The sequence below is a fragment of the Trachurus japonicus genome, chromosome 21, assembly GCF_045865225.1.
Source record: "Trachurus japonicus isolate A0001 chromosome 21, Traja_1.0".
Lineage (NCBI taxonomy): Eukaryota > Metazoa > Chordata > Actinopteri > Carangiformes > Carangidae > Trachurus > Trachurus japonicus.
In genome coordinates, this window is record NC_140927.1 from 7,359,029 (window position 1) to 7,376,243 (window position 17,215).

General features: G+C 43.5%; 1 protein-coding gene across 1 annotated transcript; it reads right to left on the reverse strand.

Annotated features, from left to right (window-relative positions):
- Nucleotides 1–1,245: 1,245 nt before the first annotated feature.
- c21h2orf76 (chromosome 21 C2orf76 homolog) lies at nt 1,246–16,968 on the reverse strand. The gene is made up of 5 exons (XM_085765234.1): nt 16,783–16,968; nt 16,654–16,700; nt 16,352–16,399; nt 16,127–16,208; nt 1,246–1,567 (listed from the first exon to the last, which is right to left on the reverse strand). The coding sequence occupies exons 1-5, from the start codon at nt 16,907–16,909 to the stop codon at nt 1,491–1,493; spliced, it is 381 nt and encodes a 126-aa protein (XP_085621360.1). The 5' UTR covers nt 16,910–16,968; the 3' UTR covers nt 1,246–1,490.
- Nucleotides 16,969–17,215: the final 247 nt, after the last annotated feature.

Consider the following 17,215-nt stretch of genomic DNA (forward strand, 5'->3'; position numbering starts at 1 on the left):
GAACACTTTTACTTTGGTGAATTTTGTAATTTCCGGTTCCGCTAGAAAAAAATCGGACACCAGGCTGAAAAATAGTTTTGCAAAATCGACTAATAGGCTAAAAAAGTGAAGCGGTGCCATCTGCCGCAGGGGGCAACACTTCATTTTCTATGTAGGATAAATGAAGATTGTTGAACATACAACAGTCCTGTAATGTAATTCCGTTTTAATTAGGGTCCGGGCAGCTAAGCTGCCAGGACACTATTCCTAGGAATTCTTCTTCTTCTTCTTCTTCCAAGGAAGTCATACTTCCCATGGGCGAAAACTCTACAGAAACGTCCGACCCCATGCCAGATTTACTCAACTCCAATGACATGTGCCCCCCTACTCCTAGGGGATGGCACAATAAGCGTTTAAATTTAAAAACATAAAAAAATTCCTACCAAACCAACGGTAGCCTACATGCTACAGTTTTGCAACTTTCACCAAAATGTCGCCCCAATGGGCTTTATGCACAGCGCCACTACTTCCTGAAATAAACCAGCTCGTTTATTTCCCAATAGGAAGACAAGCCTTACCCACTGATTAATCCAGGTGTGTCTGACCATTGTTGTGAGGTCAGACACACCTTGATTAATCAGTGGGTAAGGCTTGTCTTCCTATTCTCCTCTTTGTTGCTCAGAATTTGCCAAAAATAGCCCGGACCCGACCCATCGCTGCGCAGCAGCTATAATGTTAGGATTGATGTTTGGAAATATTAGAATGCCCTGCTGTAGAACTCAGCCTGCAAAGGCTTTTTTTTTTTTTTTTTTTTTTATCCCTGTTGCAGTGAAAAAGCTCAACACGATGAAACAAGGGGAGATTCTATTCTATGTTATTTTCTTTACTTGTCCTATTGACTCCCTTTCTTTTATGTACTAACTTTAACTTATTAGCATTGTTTGTATTTATTTGTTACTTGTATGTCTGACTTCTATCTGCTGCAAATCAGTTTCCTTCTGGACATAATAAAAGTCACAGACCGGAGATTTTTCATTAGCTATGAGGTGAAATATGTCATCCTTCATGTAAAGAAACTTGGGGAACAATAAACATTTCCATAATCTTCAATATTCTTGAGATGCACAAGGGGATTGGTGATTTTTTTTATTTATTACTTTGTCCAACAGAAAAAATAACTTACAGCCATTGATTTTTCTCATTACCATGTCTTGCTACTGAAAAATAATACAGTTGTACACACATAACAAATTTCAAAACCACTGCAGCTATCAGACAACTTTATTGAGTATACATTTAAAACAATGAAAACCAACAGTCATGGTTTAAAAAAAGGAAATAAAAGGGCATACCGATGCAAGCATCACAATGAGCTGATGAACGGATGTAAAAACAGCTGCACAAATTAAAACCCTGAAACATGATGAATCATTCTTGTTCTCCTGTTGGTCCAGACATGCCTGACCTTTGACCTTTAATAATCTCCTGCACTATAAAGTAAAATATTGTGGTCACCAGGCACTTTGGGGATTTGTTTTATAGAGACTGTAGTCTTCTCCTTTGAAGAAGGCCAGTTCAGTTTCATCGGCTGAAAAGACAACAGATATTGTAAATTGAAAACAAAGACATGGTAAATACAGAGATATTTTCTAAATGTAATTTTATGACATTTAAAAAGCAAGAGGTTAAAGTAAAAGTTTTTCCAAAATAATTTCAAACACTCAAAGTATGGGTCGAAAAGTAATATTGTGAAAACACTGCTATTCAGTGTCTGAAAATAACGGATTACTTTTTTGTCTTTAACGCCCTGGTCCTGTTGACTTTAGCACAAAGGAATAAGGCAGATATGGCATACAGTGTATGAACAGTGCCACCAGAAAGTATCCAACCCCTTTGCTTTTCTTAAATGTTCTCATGTTGCAGTTTTGTGCCTAAACAAACAGCCCTTCATTATCAATCGGCAAACAATCTTGGTCTAACCATCTCAACTTTCACACATCTTGATTTGTGAATTATTTTTTGTTCTTCTCTGTAGATCCTCACACACTCTAGCAGATTGATGAGGACCATGTTGGACAGACATGCTCTCCAGGGGCCAAATTATCAAGCTTCTTATGGCGCATTTCCACTAGCACGGCTCGGCTCGGTACGGCTCGGCTCGGCGCGCTATTTGCGTGTTTCCACTAGCACGTAGTACCTGCAATCAGGTACACTTTTGGTATCACCTCAGCCCTGGTTCCAAGCGAGCCGAAGCGTTACTAAAACGTGACGTCAGCCGACTGCCTTCCACTGATTGGCCGATGAGTGTCGTCACTGGAAGCGACGACCGACAACAGAAATGTTCCTGCTGAAGCCTGTTATTACCAGAGAATTTCTAATATTTAGACTGGCTCTGTTATTACATGACTTTATTAAGTTTTAATATTTTTTCATGCGAGAAAGTAACTGTTTAGATCCCCATGTGCGGTTAGTTTATCCAAACGACGGCTGTTTAGAAGTTTGCCCCGATGTTTTTCGGAGAAGTGAAGCTCCAGGTCCGAGCAGCGACCGCGACACCACAGAGGCAGCAGCCCGGCTCCTGACGTACTCCGCCGGCCAGCCTACCACCGTCACCCCGAGGAGAACAGACCGCTAATTAACTTCCCCGATGGCTTTTTAGAGGTTTACCACCGGCTGGTTAAACTCTTAAATGTTGGTCTCATTGATGAAATCTAACAATTGTGGCTGTAGCAGCAGTTTGTTTGTGGTTAAGAAGAGCAGCACTGCCTTGGGGTCAGCCTACGCACAGAAAACACCACATTACATCAATAAATAAATGTTTTACAATGAACCAGGCCGATCTCAGAGCTGGCAAGACTCTCCGGTAAGGCATATTGAACGGTTAAATGCCGTTAACGGGACGAGAGCAGTCAAAACGGCGGTTTAAAGCTAGCTACAGCGAGGGTAGGTTCACTTCCTGTTTACAAAGTAAAAGCACCAATTCTATCGTAATGGCTTTCCTTATGATAAAAGGCAACGGGTATTTTATTTTGTGAAAATAACCGGAAGTGCGTTGCTCACTACGGCTAGCTTTAGTAACGCCGACTTCGTTGAAACAAAATTGTAAACAGCTGGTATTTTGTCAGTTTTTCAACACGTTGGGGATCTAAACGACTACTTTCTCGCCTGAAAATGTTTCAAATGTTGCTAAAGTTATATATTTACAGAGTTTAGAGCGTTGCTCGGCGCCGTGTAAATGACGTCACGGCGGCACTAGTGATACTCAGTTGTAATGGAAACACAACCAAACCGAGCCGTGCCGTGCCGAGCCGTATCGAGCCGAGCCGTGCTAGTGGAAATGCGCCATTAGAGTGCCATTTCATTCTTAAGTGCTGACAAGCTTTCATGGCAGTAATGATTTCTCACCACTAGAAGAATGCAACAATCTCAACACTGAATTAATGACTATTAGATTAGCTGTGAGTTTTTATGACAGTGTTTTAAAATATGCACTCCATTGACCAAAACAGCGGAAAAGCAACCAGACTTGCATAGTTCAACCTTAAAAGTGGAATGTTTTCTTGCGTGTTACTCATTGCATGTTTAATGTTTGGCAATTATTCAATACACTTTAAATGTCAGTATGAGAACTTTGACTATTTCATTTGTTTTCATTAAAGCCCCCTGCAAGGAACTTTCAAAAGCGAAAGCATTTTGCCGGAATGAAGACTACATTTCTCATGAGCTCTAGCGCATATTGTCGTAAAGACGCTTATCTGGCTCACGTGTCCAGACTAACTTTTTTATGAGCAGTTTTAGGCAAATTACTTTGGAAATATATTTAAAACACTTTAGAAGAGCCTGTAGCAGGACAGCGGAGCGGGATGGGAGCACGGGCACCAGGACCGCTGAGGTTAGTGAGACTGAGCCTCCCCGGCTTCCTCCGGTGCGGAGGAGCTTCTCATTCTGTGGCTGCAGCTGTGGCAGACAAGGTGGTCTGCGGAGGGGTATTCCATCAAAGTTGCTAAGAACATCCAGACTATGGTGTAATCTTGACGCTTGAATTAGTGATAACTCCAAACCAAACCCCGACCCGTTCCATCAAACCAGATCAGATGGCTTCACTTGACGCTAATTCAAGCCTCTCCTGGTCCAAACCCACACCAGTTGAGTGCCGAAAATACCTTATAATGGCCGAAAGCAAAGGGAACGAACGCACCGAAGTTTCTCCACAGCAGACTAAATGCTGCTTATGGAGATTTATGATGAATATAAGGACTCTACAAGAAGAAAAGGAAACACTGGTCTATATTGATCGTCTGTTAAAACAGTGATTAAACTATTAAAATGACTCTGTATAGTAAAAGCTGTAGCTACTGCTACCCTGAGTGAGGGAGGTGGTCAGATGAATGGCATGCTGGGTACACAGCAGCTTATTAGCCATGCCCCCAGTATGACTATCTTGGGGTACCTATTACTATACAAAAGAAAAATCAGAGACAATTCCAATTCTGTTGCATAAGGTCTAGAATAATATGACTGACAGGATCAATGCACGAGTAACATACAGCTCCTTCTATTTTAGTATCATATGAACTTGTAGTTTGGGTGTGTCTTATATCTCACTGGGTAGAGCGGAGACAAGAGAGTGTTTTAGTCCTCCCCACAGTGAGTCCCAGTTAGGGCTGGGCGATATGGCAAAAAACTTTATCACAATATGTTTTTCCATATTGATCGATTCTCGATATCGTCTTGATATGTATTTTTTGCTGACGCTGCCAGTTCAAGCAGCATCCTGACTGTATCCTGAGAATGTGTTCAGTTTGGGAGGATGACATGAGTTCACTTTAATGTTCATTGAGGGTGGAACAGTTCAATAATCCACAATTTGATTTGATTTACATTGTTGTTGTTGTTTTCTGTTGTCTTTTTTCTACCATACACCAGAGGGGTATTGCACAAAACCTAGATAAGGGATTAAGCCGGGATATGTTGGTTATCCTGGCTGAATTTAGCCTCAAGTCGGTTGTTCAAAAGCAGGCTAAATCTATCCTGGTCAAGTTACTATGGTGATTTATTCTCTGCAGCTAGCCTGCTCCAGACCAGGCTAACAGCCAGGCTAAGTTGATTCTGTTGTCTTTATCTGTGAAGTCAGCAGTCACTCTGATCAGAAATCAATGTGTTTCATACAGTTATTCCATGTTCTCATGTACATATTGGCCTGATTTCTAAACAAACTAAATACATTTACAAATCTGTGTCCATCTATGATATTTTATGGCCACTAGTAGCTATATATCACTGGCTTCTCATAAAAAGCAATGGAGCAAAAATGGCATATTTATTTTTATAAAATGTTAATATATTGGCCTAAATATTGGTTGAGGTAAGAAAATGAGAATAAAATTGAGTGACTGTGAGCAACCACCTTTCAAATAATTTATACACCTCATGTGAACATTGTTATCAGCAATTTATTGAAGCAGCAGACTGCATAATGTTTTTATATTTACCGGTAATTCATTTTCACATGTTGAACTTTTGGCCACTTTTGCTGTATGAACTTGTATTAGGTGTTATGTAGGCTACTTAAGATTATAAGGAATTTGGGCAATGAATCAACTTCCACTGCTCATCATTTATTAGGCAAAGTGCACAACTGTTGGTTTGTGAAAGGAACTTGAGCTGTGATTATAGTTTTGGATTATTCAATCAGTCCGCAGTTGTCCGCTGCACTCTCTCTGAGCTTTATGACAGTGGTGCCTTTTTTTTAGACTAGGTTAGACTAGGTCAAGCTGCGCTTGCTCAGTTATCCTGGATTTCTTTATTCTACTTTTGTGCAATACCCCTCCGGGGTATTCCATCAAGCTCGCTTAGCTCAAAGTCTGGCTTAAATGGCCAAGTCTCGCTTATTTGAGTCATTGCTCAGTTCTTCTTGCTGTCTTTCTTATGTGTGTACAAGTGAGCGCATAAACCGGAGTCAAATTCCTTGTATGTCTGTACGTAGCCTACTTGGCAAATAAATCAGATTCTGATTCTGATTCTGAGTTCTGGTCCATCAACATGGCTAAGATTAGCTCCACCTTGGTAACCATGGAAACATGGTTTTGGCCAAGCCGGACACTTCGAGCTAAGCTCCGACTTTCCGTTCCATCAACCTGAGCCTCAACTCCGTTCCATCAAAGTGGTTAACACGAATGCCAGCCTTGTAACCATGGTGACTTATGCTGCCGGCCAATTCTGGTCTGGAGCAGGATTAAGGTGAAGATTAACTACATTTATGGTCAAAAAATGCCCAAAAGACAGTTCTGCTGGTGTTTTTACACACTCACCGTCATGTAGCTAGGTAATGATAAAATGATAAGATATAAAATAATGAAATTCATATTAAAAAAAGCCTATTAAAAAGATAAAATTAATTTTAAAAAAATAAAATGAAAGTAAAACTGCTATTCACTATCACTTCATCTCCTTGAATTGATGGATTTGGTAAATATGATTTCAAAGTCAATTCTGAAATATGTGATGAACCATATGAAATAGTTGATAAATAAATATCACTTGTTAAAATAAATGAATAGCCTACATTTTGTGAATTTATTTAGGTCTTAGGCTAAATGAATTGTTAATAGGTGTGACTATCTATATTCACTCTGTCCCTTTGATGAGGGGATTAAAGTTTCTTTTTGGACTTTTACACCTTTATTTCTTATTTTCTTTTGTATAATAGTTGGTAGGTAGGGATACTGGGGGCATGGTTAACAAGCTGCTGTGTAAAATTACCCAGCAGGCCGTTCATCTGACCACCTCCCTCACTCAGGGTGTCAGTAGCCACAGCTTTTACTATACAGAGTCATTTTAATAGTTTAATCACTGTTTTAACAGACGATCAATCTAGACCAGTGTTTCCTTTTCTTCTTGTAGAGTCCTTATATTCATCATAAATCTCCATAAGCAGCATTTAGTCTGCTGTGGAGAAGCTTCGGTGCGTTCGTTCCTTTTGCTTTCAGCCATTTTATGGTATTTTCGGCACTCGACTGGTGTGGGCTTGGACCAGGTGGGGAGCATACGTCAGTCCGACTGCCCACAAGTCCGACGGCTCATTTCTCCGACTACCCATTCTACAGTGTTGAGGTTAGGTTTAGGGTAAGGTTAAGGGTTAGGGCTACTTAAGTCGGAGAAGTATGGTCGGAGTCGGAGAAATGGGTGGTCGGAGAAATGGGTAGTCGGACAGACGTCATGCGCCCGGACCAGGTGAGGCTTGAATTAGCGTCAAGTGAAGCCAGCTGATCTGGTTTGATGGAACAGGTTGGGGCTAGGTTTGGAGTTCTCGCTAATTCAAGCTTCAAGATTACACAATAGTCTGGATGTTCTTAGCAACTTTGATGGAATACCCCCCAGCTCTAAAATGTGTCAATCACGAGGCTTTAGTCTTTCTAGTTATTTGAACAGGTTGTAGACAAATATTTAGCTATTTAGCTACTCTGACAACAGCTTTATGCCGAGCCCCACTGCTTCTTGAACTTAACAGGCTCTGATGAATCCAGGTGTGTCTGTAAGTTGTTGTGACTACTGAGGTCAGAGTCAGACACACCTGGATTCATCAATTTGTCCAATAATGTAAGACAGGAAGGAAAGGAGCCTGTTTAAAGGTGTACAGAAAAGAAAATTGAATTTAAGCCCACTCTAGGTCACAAAATTAGTGTAATAACTCATCTATCAGACGATGTAGGCCAAACTTTGTGCAAAATTCTATGTTTGAGTAAATTCGGGATGAAAGTGTGTTTGTTTTTTTTCGCAGTGGATAATGCAGGCGTGCGGATTATACGTCAGCCTGTACACGATGAGACACACACACACACACACAGAGCTCGGTCTCGCCCCAAGCTTTGAATATCCCGCCCGCTCGATAACGACCAATCAAATTTGTTTTCCTTACTCGGGTAAACTCGTGTTGCAGCTCGTGACAACTTGGTGCGACAAACAGGACAAACTTCCATTTCTGTACACCTTTGTTCAGGAAGTGGAGCTGTGCATAAAGCCTATTTATTGATCTGACTCGGTACCCACGCGACGCAACGTGTGTGAGTGTGCGCACGTGTGTGGTGCTGACACAGAGAGAGAGAGAGAGAGAGAGAGAGAGAGAGAGAGAGAGAGAGACTGTCGGCGCATACTGTGAGTGGCGTTGAGAGAGAGAGAGAGAGAGAGAGAGAGAGACTGTCGGCGCATACTGTGAGTGGCGTTGACTCCGAGACTGTCGGCGCATACTGTGAGTGGCGTTGACTCCGCACGCTGTCCGCGGACTTTTGCGGTTTCATAGGCGAGCGTACAGTGTCACATTTGAAACAGATCGAATCCGCACGGTCATAAAAATTGAGCTTTGCGCGGAAGGGACCGGCAGCCGCCCGCTTTGGGTCCACATCTGCCTCGAGTGCGTGCGGACATCCTCGGATCCAGTACGGCGGAGTATGTGGGGGCCTGAGCATAGCGCATGTTCTTCACACTGTACATGAGCAAACAGACATGTTACCGCAGAATAAATGTCACAAGCAGCTCCGTGTTTCCTCCACTTTCTGGCCGTGGTGTCATCAGGTCGCTCTGACTCCACACTGCTAGGCTTCTTTTCATGATGAGCCAGGACAGACGAACTGACTCCACACATTCACCATCGCTTCAGTTGCCATCGGCTCCACCTCCACTCGTTTCCTCCCTCTTTTACAACTTTCACTTATCCCAGCTTGGGATCAATAAAGTATATCTATCTATCTTATCCTTCCTCCCTTTAGCTGCAGCTCATACAAACTCTGCATGCTCACGACAGGAGGCGGAGTATCAGACGGAAGTGTGACCGGCTGCTGTCGCGCTTTTTACTTTCATGTGATATCGAGGAATAGGACCATAGCTTATTATCGAAATTGATCAAAAATGTATCGCGATCCCGTATCGAGATCGTTATATCGCCCAGCCCTAGTCCCAGTTCGAATCCCCCGCTGGTCCTTTTCTGCGCATTGCCCCTCATTTCCTGTCTCTCTCCACCTGTCCTCTTGAAATAAAGGTGTAAAGGTCTGAAAAGATACTTTAAAACCCTCATCAAAGGTACAAAGTGAATGTAGATAGTGACACCTATTAACAATTTATTTAGCCTAATAAACCTAGGCCTAAATTCACAAAATGTATTCATTTATTTTAAAGCAGAAGTAAGCGATCCGGTCGTTTTGGGTAATGCTGCGTTCCAGGCAGGCTTTTGAAACCGTAAATTACAGCTTCAAGTCACGACTTAAGACTTTGTAGCGTTCCAGGCAACCCACTCGTGTTTTTCCGACATGTTTTATCTGTGAAAGTGCACTATAACGGCCACTCGTAACTTCCGACCTGTGAACTCGTACCAGATCGAACTGGTACGACTTCACAGGTCGGAAAAACACGAGTTAGGGGCTGCCTTGAACGCACCATAACAGTCCTCGTCCCTACGTCGCACATTCACGCGCATCCCTTGGCGGCACACACAGCCCTGCATGCCGTTCTCTCTCCTCATTGGATAAAAATTGTAGGATACGAGAAAAGTTTTCTCCTCGGCTCAGAGCAGAGCAGAGTGACTGACAGACCCGTGTTTTGGTCCAAACACTCTATGTAAGTGATTGCTGTCGGAAGATATAACTATTTAAGACTTATATTAACACAAAAATATCGCTTACTTCTGCTTTAACAAGTGATATTCATCACATTTAAAGCTATGGTCTACATTTTGAAAGAGGATGAGAAAAATTTGAAAAAAGCACCTCTCACACACCCCCGCCCCTCCCCTCTGAGCTCGTATGGCCCGCCCCTCGGGACCTCCTCGCGACACGCCTCCCCCCCCTCCCCTCACAGAGCAGAGCGGAGCAGGCAACAAGCCTGCTGCCTGCAGGAACCAAACGAGGCTTTGAATGCGGAGTAAAATGTCATATTCACAGTCACAACTTCCACAATAAAACCAAAGATTACCTGTTCAACATAAACTCAGCACCGCCGCTGCAGCCTGGGTCTCTCTGCACCGCGGCGCCGCGGAGCTCCAGGCCCCGACTCTTCCTGCTCCTCTTCCCCAGACACAGCACCCTGTCCTGGGTCACCCAGCGCTAAGAGTCTCCCTGTAGCATGAGGCTGTGCTCGGCGCTAGCCCACTAATACCGCCTCGTTACTGGCAGCTGGTGCACAGCGGCGGCATCGGGGCTGGCGCCGCCGCTGTGCACCAGCTGCCGGTAACGAGGCGGTGCCAGTTGCCGTCGTCGCCGTCCCCGGCAACGGGACCGCGGCGACCGCTGGTACGAGCAGCGCCGCCATTAGCAACCATTAGCACAGCCTCATGCTACAGGGAGACTCCTCGCGCTGGGTGACCGGCCACAGGGTGCTGTGTCTGGGGGAGAGGAGCAGGAAGACCGGGGCCTGGAGCTCCGCGGCGTCGCAGTGCAGAGAGACCCGCTCAGGCTGCGGCTGGAAGCGGCTGTGTGTCGGGGAGAGGATCAGGGAGACTCGACGCGGCACCAGTACTAGTAATACGGGCAGCAACACATTCTGTGCTTCTGTACTGTTCTTCTCTGAATCCTAGTGGGGCTTTTTTTCGGCAGACCGACCGGGGGTGGGGGGCAGCAGGTGCTGAATTGGTGGGTTCATGTGTCTGTGGCTGAGCAGCTCAGAGCGGTTACAACTACTTGTAGTTTCTAAGCGGAGGGGGTGGGGACGAGGCGGGTCGAGGAGGAGCAGGAGAGACGAGGGGATAGGATGGAGGGTACGAGCCAGTGGGAGCCGGACGGGGCGCGCGGCGCCCATTGGTCAATTTCTATGCAGGCCCACGGCTGATAGACTGAATGGATTTTTTTGGTTCTTTTTGCTATTTATATGTATCGGACCGCAGGACCATAATCACTGTATAAACGATGTTAATAATAATTACCAATGCTCCAAATCGTAGACCATAGCTTTAATAACTATTTCATATGGTTCATCACATTTATTTCACAATTGGCTTTATGCACAGCCCCACTACTTCCTGATCTTAAGTCAGCTCCTTTATTTCCTGTCTTACATTATTGGACCAACTGATTAATCCAGGTGTGTCTGACTATTGTTGTGAGGTCAGACACACCTGGATTAATCAGTTTGTCCAATAATGTAAGTTTTAAATGCCTCAGTTTCATTGTATCATTTTTAAATTAATTTCAATTTTTTAATAGGCTAGTTATGAATTTAATTTTAATTTTAAATTTTAATTTTATTTTATATCTTATCATTTTATCATTACATGAGGGTGAGTGTGTAAAAGCACCATCAGAACTGTCTTTTCGACATCTTTTGAACATAAATGGAGTTAATCTTCACCTTAAAGGACAATTCCAGGCGAATTCAACTCGGGGGTGTATTTTCCTATCATTTTAGGTCTAAAAGAAGGAATCTGAAGATTTTCAGTTTAATCGCTCCTGTTTTGCGGTAGTTGCGTCTGTCCCCGCATCGCCACGCAGGGGCGCCGGAAGTGGGGGTGCGGCAGGGGCTGCAGCACCCCCTGGTGGCGAAAGTTTAAAAATTGCGATGACAATAAAATGATAGATTATAGATATTTGTGGTTGCTGTTTCTGTTCCACAACATTGTAAGCCATACTTGAGATGAACCACTTTTTGTTAACAATTGTGTCCCCACCACAAAATTAACTTAACATTATCCTAATGAAGAATGACGAAAAAACGTTGATAAACTATAGGCAGCCGAAGCAGTGTGCACGGCGCGGAGCTTCTGCCGGAGCCAACTCGCAACAATATAGCTTTGATTAGGCTACAGTAGTTCTCAGACTCTGTCATCTCCCCCTTTGGAGAAAGAGGAGTTTTCAAGCTGCACCGTGGGAAAGGGGGCGAGAGGGGTCTCTTGAGGGGGGCTGGTGGGGAGGGAGGAGGTCGATTGTACCGGATAAGACAGCACCTGATATGTTTGGGTGCAACAAAGTCACTGTTAACAAAATCAACATCTAATCTAATCTGTCCCTTCAAAATAAAGTTTGTAACGTGTGTTTGGAGCAGCTGCTGACAGATGTGCAGCTGACAGTGACAGTTTCCTCACCTGGGTCCTCCCTCCCCCACGTCTTAACGACGGGACAAAGTCTCTTGGACATACAAGCCTATATTCTGTGTGTTTCCTCTCTTTAAGCGTCTCATTTCAGTTTTTGCCGGTTGGAAATCATCTGGTGCGCACCCGCTGTTTCTCTGGCGCTCGCTCACTCACTCACTCTCGATGCGCATATGTTATAAAAAATAAAAATAAAAAGGAAAAAACACAGATGCACAAATTGAAATGACCTACTGTAGTGAATGTAGTCTAACACAGCCTTTCTCAAAGTGGGTGCCGCGGCACACTGGGGTGCCGTGAAAAAAATACCTCTTCTGACATTTCATAGAATAGATTCTCTTTACATATAAGCAAAGGGGCCGTGTCCACCGGACGCCCTTTTAGTGCTCTACTTTCCATTCAGATCCTATGGAGCTCGGAAAAAGGCTCTCTGCGCTTTCTTTTTTTGTTGCGGCGCTCAGAGCGCTCAGAGTTTAAATATGTTCAACTTTTGAAGTTTATTTACTTCAAGCAAGCCGACATGTTTGTAAAACTAGATCTAATTCAAAGTCTAATTTTTAAAAAACAAGCGTGTCGCACCGAATGGGTTGTGAGCGCATCAACATTGATGCACTCACAACCCGCAAAAGACGCTGCATTTGAACCATGTGTTGCTTTAATCTAGCAAAAAGATGCAGACATTCTAGGTGCAGAGAAGGGATCCTGTGAGACCAGGTAAACCAAGAATAAATATGTGTTTTAAGTTTATAATACCACAGGAAAACATATCATTAACCACTCTGTCAAATTTGGAGGACTAAAAAAGTCGTTAAGTATATAAAATTCTGCAGAAACCACGCCCCATGGTAGGAGAGCTAGAGCTGGGCTTCACGGAATGTCTCTGATACACAACCGACACATGTACACGTCGTCATGAAATAAAGATGGGAAAGTGACCTCATACACACTCCACCACACACCAGAGTTCTCAGCACTGACACAGCTGATAAACCTTCAGAAAATATTTCTTACCGTCACTCTTGGTGTCTAAAACAGTCAGCAGCAGCAGTCATCCAGCTGCAATAATCCACCATGCTGTTCCCGTTTACATCTCGTTACCGGTCAGCGTCTTTCACCCATTTGCATTGTGTGAAAAAAAAAAAAAAAAATTTAGCTAACGTTAGCTTAGCTTTAGCTTAAAGGGATAGTTCAACATTTTGGCAAATTGGCCCATTGCCATAATCGCTATAGTCATAGCAGTAGGTTCGTTACCTTTATTTGTCAGTGTAAGCTATTTTTAGAACGGCGGAGCGGAGAAGCAGGCTTCTCAGAGTTATGCTATGGAGGCTAAAGGAATTTCTTGGTTTCCCTCATCAAACTCATCAAATACAAAATCCAAAAATTCCAAAACGCTTTCATGGACAAGTTGTGACCTGCACATTCACCACGCTATGAGATAATAACAGAACGTTACGAAACGGAGCCGTTTTCGAGGTAAATACAGGGTAAATACAGAGTCTGCTTGCTGAAAAACTGTCCCTGAACGCAACTCGCATCAGCGGTTTTGCATGAATTTACCACTAAAACAACTCAGTCTCGTAACGTTCCGTTAATATCTCATAGCGTGGTGATTGTGCAGCTCACAACTTGTCCACGACAGCGCTTTGGAGTTGTTGGATTGTGTATTTGATGAGTTTGATGAGGGAAACCAAGAAATTCCTTTAGCCTCCATAGCGTAGCTCTGAGCAGCCTGCTGCTCCGCTCCGCCGTTCTAAAAATAGCTTACACTGACAATTAAAGGTAATGAACCTACTGCTATGACTATAGCGATTATGGCAATGGGCCAATTTGCCAAAATGTTGAACTATCCCTTTAAGCTTAGTTTTAGCTTCAAGTATCCTGACCAAGGGGGCAGTTGTCGGTCTGAGAAGTGAAGTCACTTCCACGTTCAAAAAACTGCAATCCCCTCGGCTTCCTCTGGGGGCTGGTGTCAGAAAGCAGCATTCTCCATAGACCCCCATGTTAAAATCGCTGACTTTACATCCTCAATAAACATTATCAAAGCCTGGTGTCAGAACGTTTTTTGGTCTCAATCGATAGTTTCTACCCCCGAATACACTCTGAGGGGGGTGAATTTCTTTTTTAACTCTACCGTTTTATTATTATTAGGTTAAAATTCTGGCCAATTAGGGCGCGGAAACGTTGAGTGACAGGTCCGGAGCGGTCAGGAGACAGGCTGCTTCGAGGCCAGTGGGCGGGTTCTCGGCCGGCCAATCCAACATGGCGCTGTTCAGGCCGCCATATTTGAGTCACAAAAACGACTCCCCAAAACCAATGGGTGACATCACGGATGCTACGGCCATTCTTTTTACAGTCTATGATCCTGACAGGAGAAGCAGTAGCAGAGACAGTGATTTATCTCTGGACCTGGTACCAAGTCCAGACCCGGTCCAGACCACCCGGTGCCCGTGACACACCGCCTCCGAGCTGAGCAGCAGCCGTGTCCCGGTGGGAGGAGACCGGGATAAACAACACGGTGGAGCCGAGAGTATAGACGATGGCTGCTGCCGCAGCTAAAAACTTTTTTTTCCTTTCACACAATGCAAATGGATGAAACGGGCAGACTGCGAGTAACGATCGAAACGGGAATAATATCGGTGGATTAACCTGTTGGTGCTGGATGACTACTGATGCTGCTGCTGCTGCCTGTTTTAGACACCAGAGTGAAGGTAAGAAACGGTTTGATCAGCTGTGTGTCCGCTCCGATAGTCGGCCGACTGAGAGGTTTTTTTTTTTTTCTTTTTCTTTTGGTGTTTTGCGTCCATGATTTTATGGCTGATCTCCTGTGTGTATGGATGAGAGGAGGCTGCTGGTCGGACAGTGTGTTAATGAGGGAAACTCTGGTCAAAAGACGGTGTTTGTCGCTGTCGCTGCTGCTGCTGCTGCTGCTGCTGCGTGTGTGTAACGGCGAAGGATCCTCGGTGTCTCTCCCTGCGGTGACTGCTGTTTATCACGGTGTGAATACGTTAATAAAACTGTAAACTCGTTATATGAAGGAACAAGACAGTAGTGGTCTCCCCTGTGTGTGAACATGAACTACCGTACGTTTAGTTTGCTGGCTGTTTCACATGTTTCAGCTAGACTGAAGAGCAAGTGGGACGGAAAACCACAGAAGTCAGTTGGCTGAATGTATTTATACGTAGAGCGGAGCAGGGGGCGGGTTTATGTAAGTACGGCCGCTTAACGTAAGCAGCCCTCGACTTAAGCCCGTCCATTCAAAACCTGAACACAGAACAGTCTCTGAGGCCTAGCTCCTCAAGGAAATGATGAATGGCAAAAATACTTTTTACATGTTTTGAGGGACACATTTAAGGCCTAATTAATATGATAAGAAGAAAAATACTGAATTTGGTTTACCCGGTCTTTAATACGTAACCTTCATCTGTAAAGATGTTTTTGACTGAAATAGCATTTGATTTTACTAAAATGATATCCAAGTGCAACAAAATACAATAGATTTCCATTTTAAATACTTTACAGAGTTGATCATTTTAAAACTCTGATGTGTGTAATAATTTGGAACACTATTTTGAGTCATTAAAAAAAAAAAAAAAAAAAGTGTTCTTGTCATCATTGGTAGTTTTGTTTCACAAAATCCAGATATAGATTGTTGAGATTATTGTTGAGGAACAAATCCTATTGACTGTCGGTTTATTAACTATTTAGGGGGAAAAAAGAACAAAAATAACATACGCATGATAATTTGAAACACAGTGTATTTGGGCAGTCATATTAGCTGAGCTCTAATGATGGATGACCACTGATATCAATTGATACAACCCGGAGGAGGATGCACTTATGATCCAATCATCAGAATCTGTTCAAAATCTGTTTTACCTCAAACGATCTGATTACAACTAGACACACTGAGGGTACATTTCACATCAAAGACAGTAGCTGAGGTTTGTCCAACAGTTTTCATTGTTAGACACATAGGGCATCTGAATAGGCTACTAAATTACATATGTAATTTTCAAAGAGCCACAACTCACTCATTTCATTCCACTGAGTGCTTAATAGGAATTGACAAACTCTTACCAACACCAGCAGCCCTGAGGGTTTGTCTATCTTGCAGAATGAGCTTTTCATCATTATCTAAACTCATCACCAGCTCATTAGTCTGAAAAGAGATATATAAACATACGGCCTGATGGAATCTTTTTCCCCAACACAAATCTCCTGCCTGGTTTCTGAGATTGAAACCCACTGCTCCACATGTTGATGCACAGATGATTTGTGTGTGTTAAGTGTGTGTATGGATACCTTCGCTCCATGTGCTTGGTGGATAATTTTCATTGTGTCTTTGATCCACTAAAGTCCCCATTTAGCTGCCTCTCTCATCATCAGCTGATTGCAGAAATATTTTCAGAATCACCACTATATGATAAGTGACTACTGAGAAACTTTATTTGCAAGTGCAACCTGAACACAGATTTCGTCCTCTGGTAGCCTACTCTGGTGATATTCCTCTGCTTTCTGCAGAAACCAAGAATATGAAGCTTCAACAGTGTGAGTCATGTCAGACGTAGTTTGAATAAGTATATTTTCTGAGAGGAGAGGGGAGCCCTATATTTTCTGAGAGGAGAGGGGAGCCCTGGTCTCGTTGCAATATCTGGAAGTCAGATGTAGTTTGAATTTCTACTGTTAAAAATGGAAAAATGACACAACGTTAATGTAACACGTTAACCACTCACCGTCTCTGACCATCTCTATGAAGTCTTGCACCGTCTGCTCCAGATTTACTCCGTGAAACACCACAGGTTTGAAGTTTCTGTGCTCAAAGGACCGAACCAGACTAACGAGCACAGCTTCTCCCGCCATGTCCTGCTGCTGGACACCGGTCGGTCGCTGCTTCTGATGAAACGGTGTTTTACGGGGACTCTTCTGTAGGCTACTCACGCTTTTGGCGTAACGAGGCACAGACAAAACCGACAGAACGTCGTGCCCATAGATATATATAAGAAAACTAGATGACTCACCCGCAGCTGTTTCCCAATGACAAAGCGTAGCCAGTACGGCTGCCATCTTGGGACGGGCAGAGCATTAAGCCTCTGCTGCATGTTCTGCTATAATGACCATAACTTGCTCAGTTTTTGTCCGATTTCAAAACGGTTTGATTTTTATGAA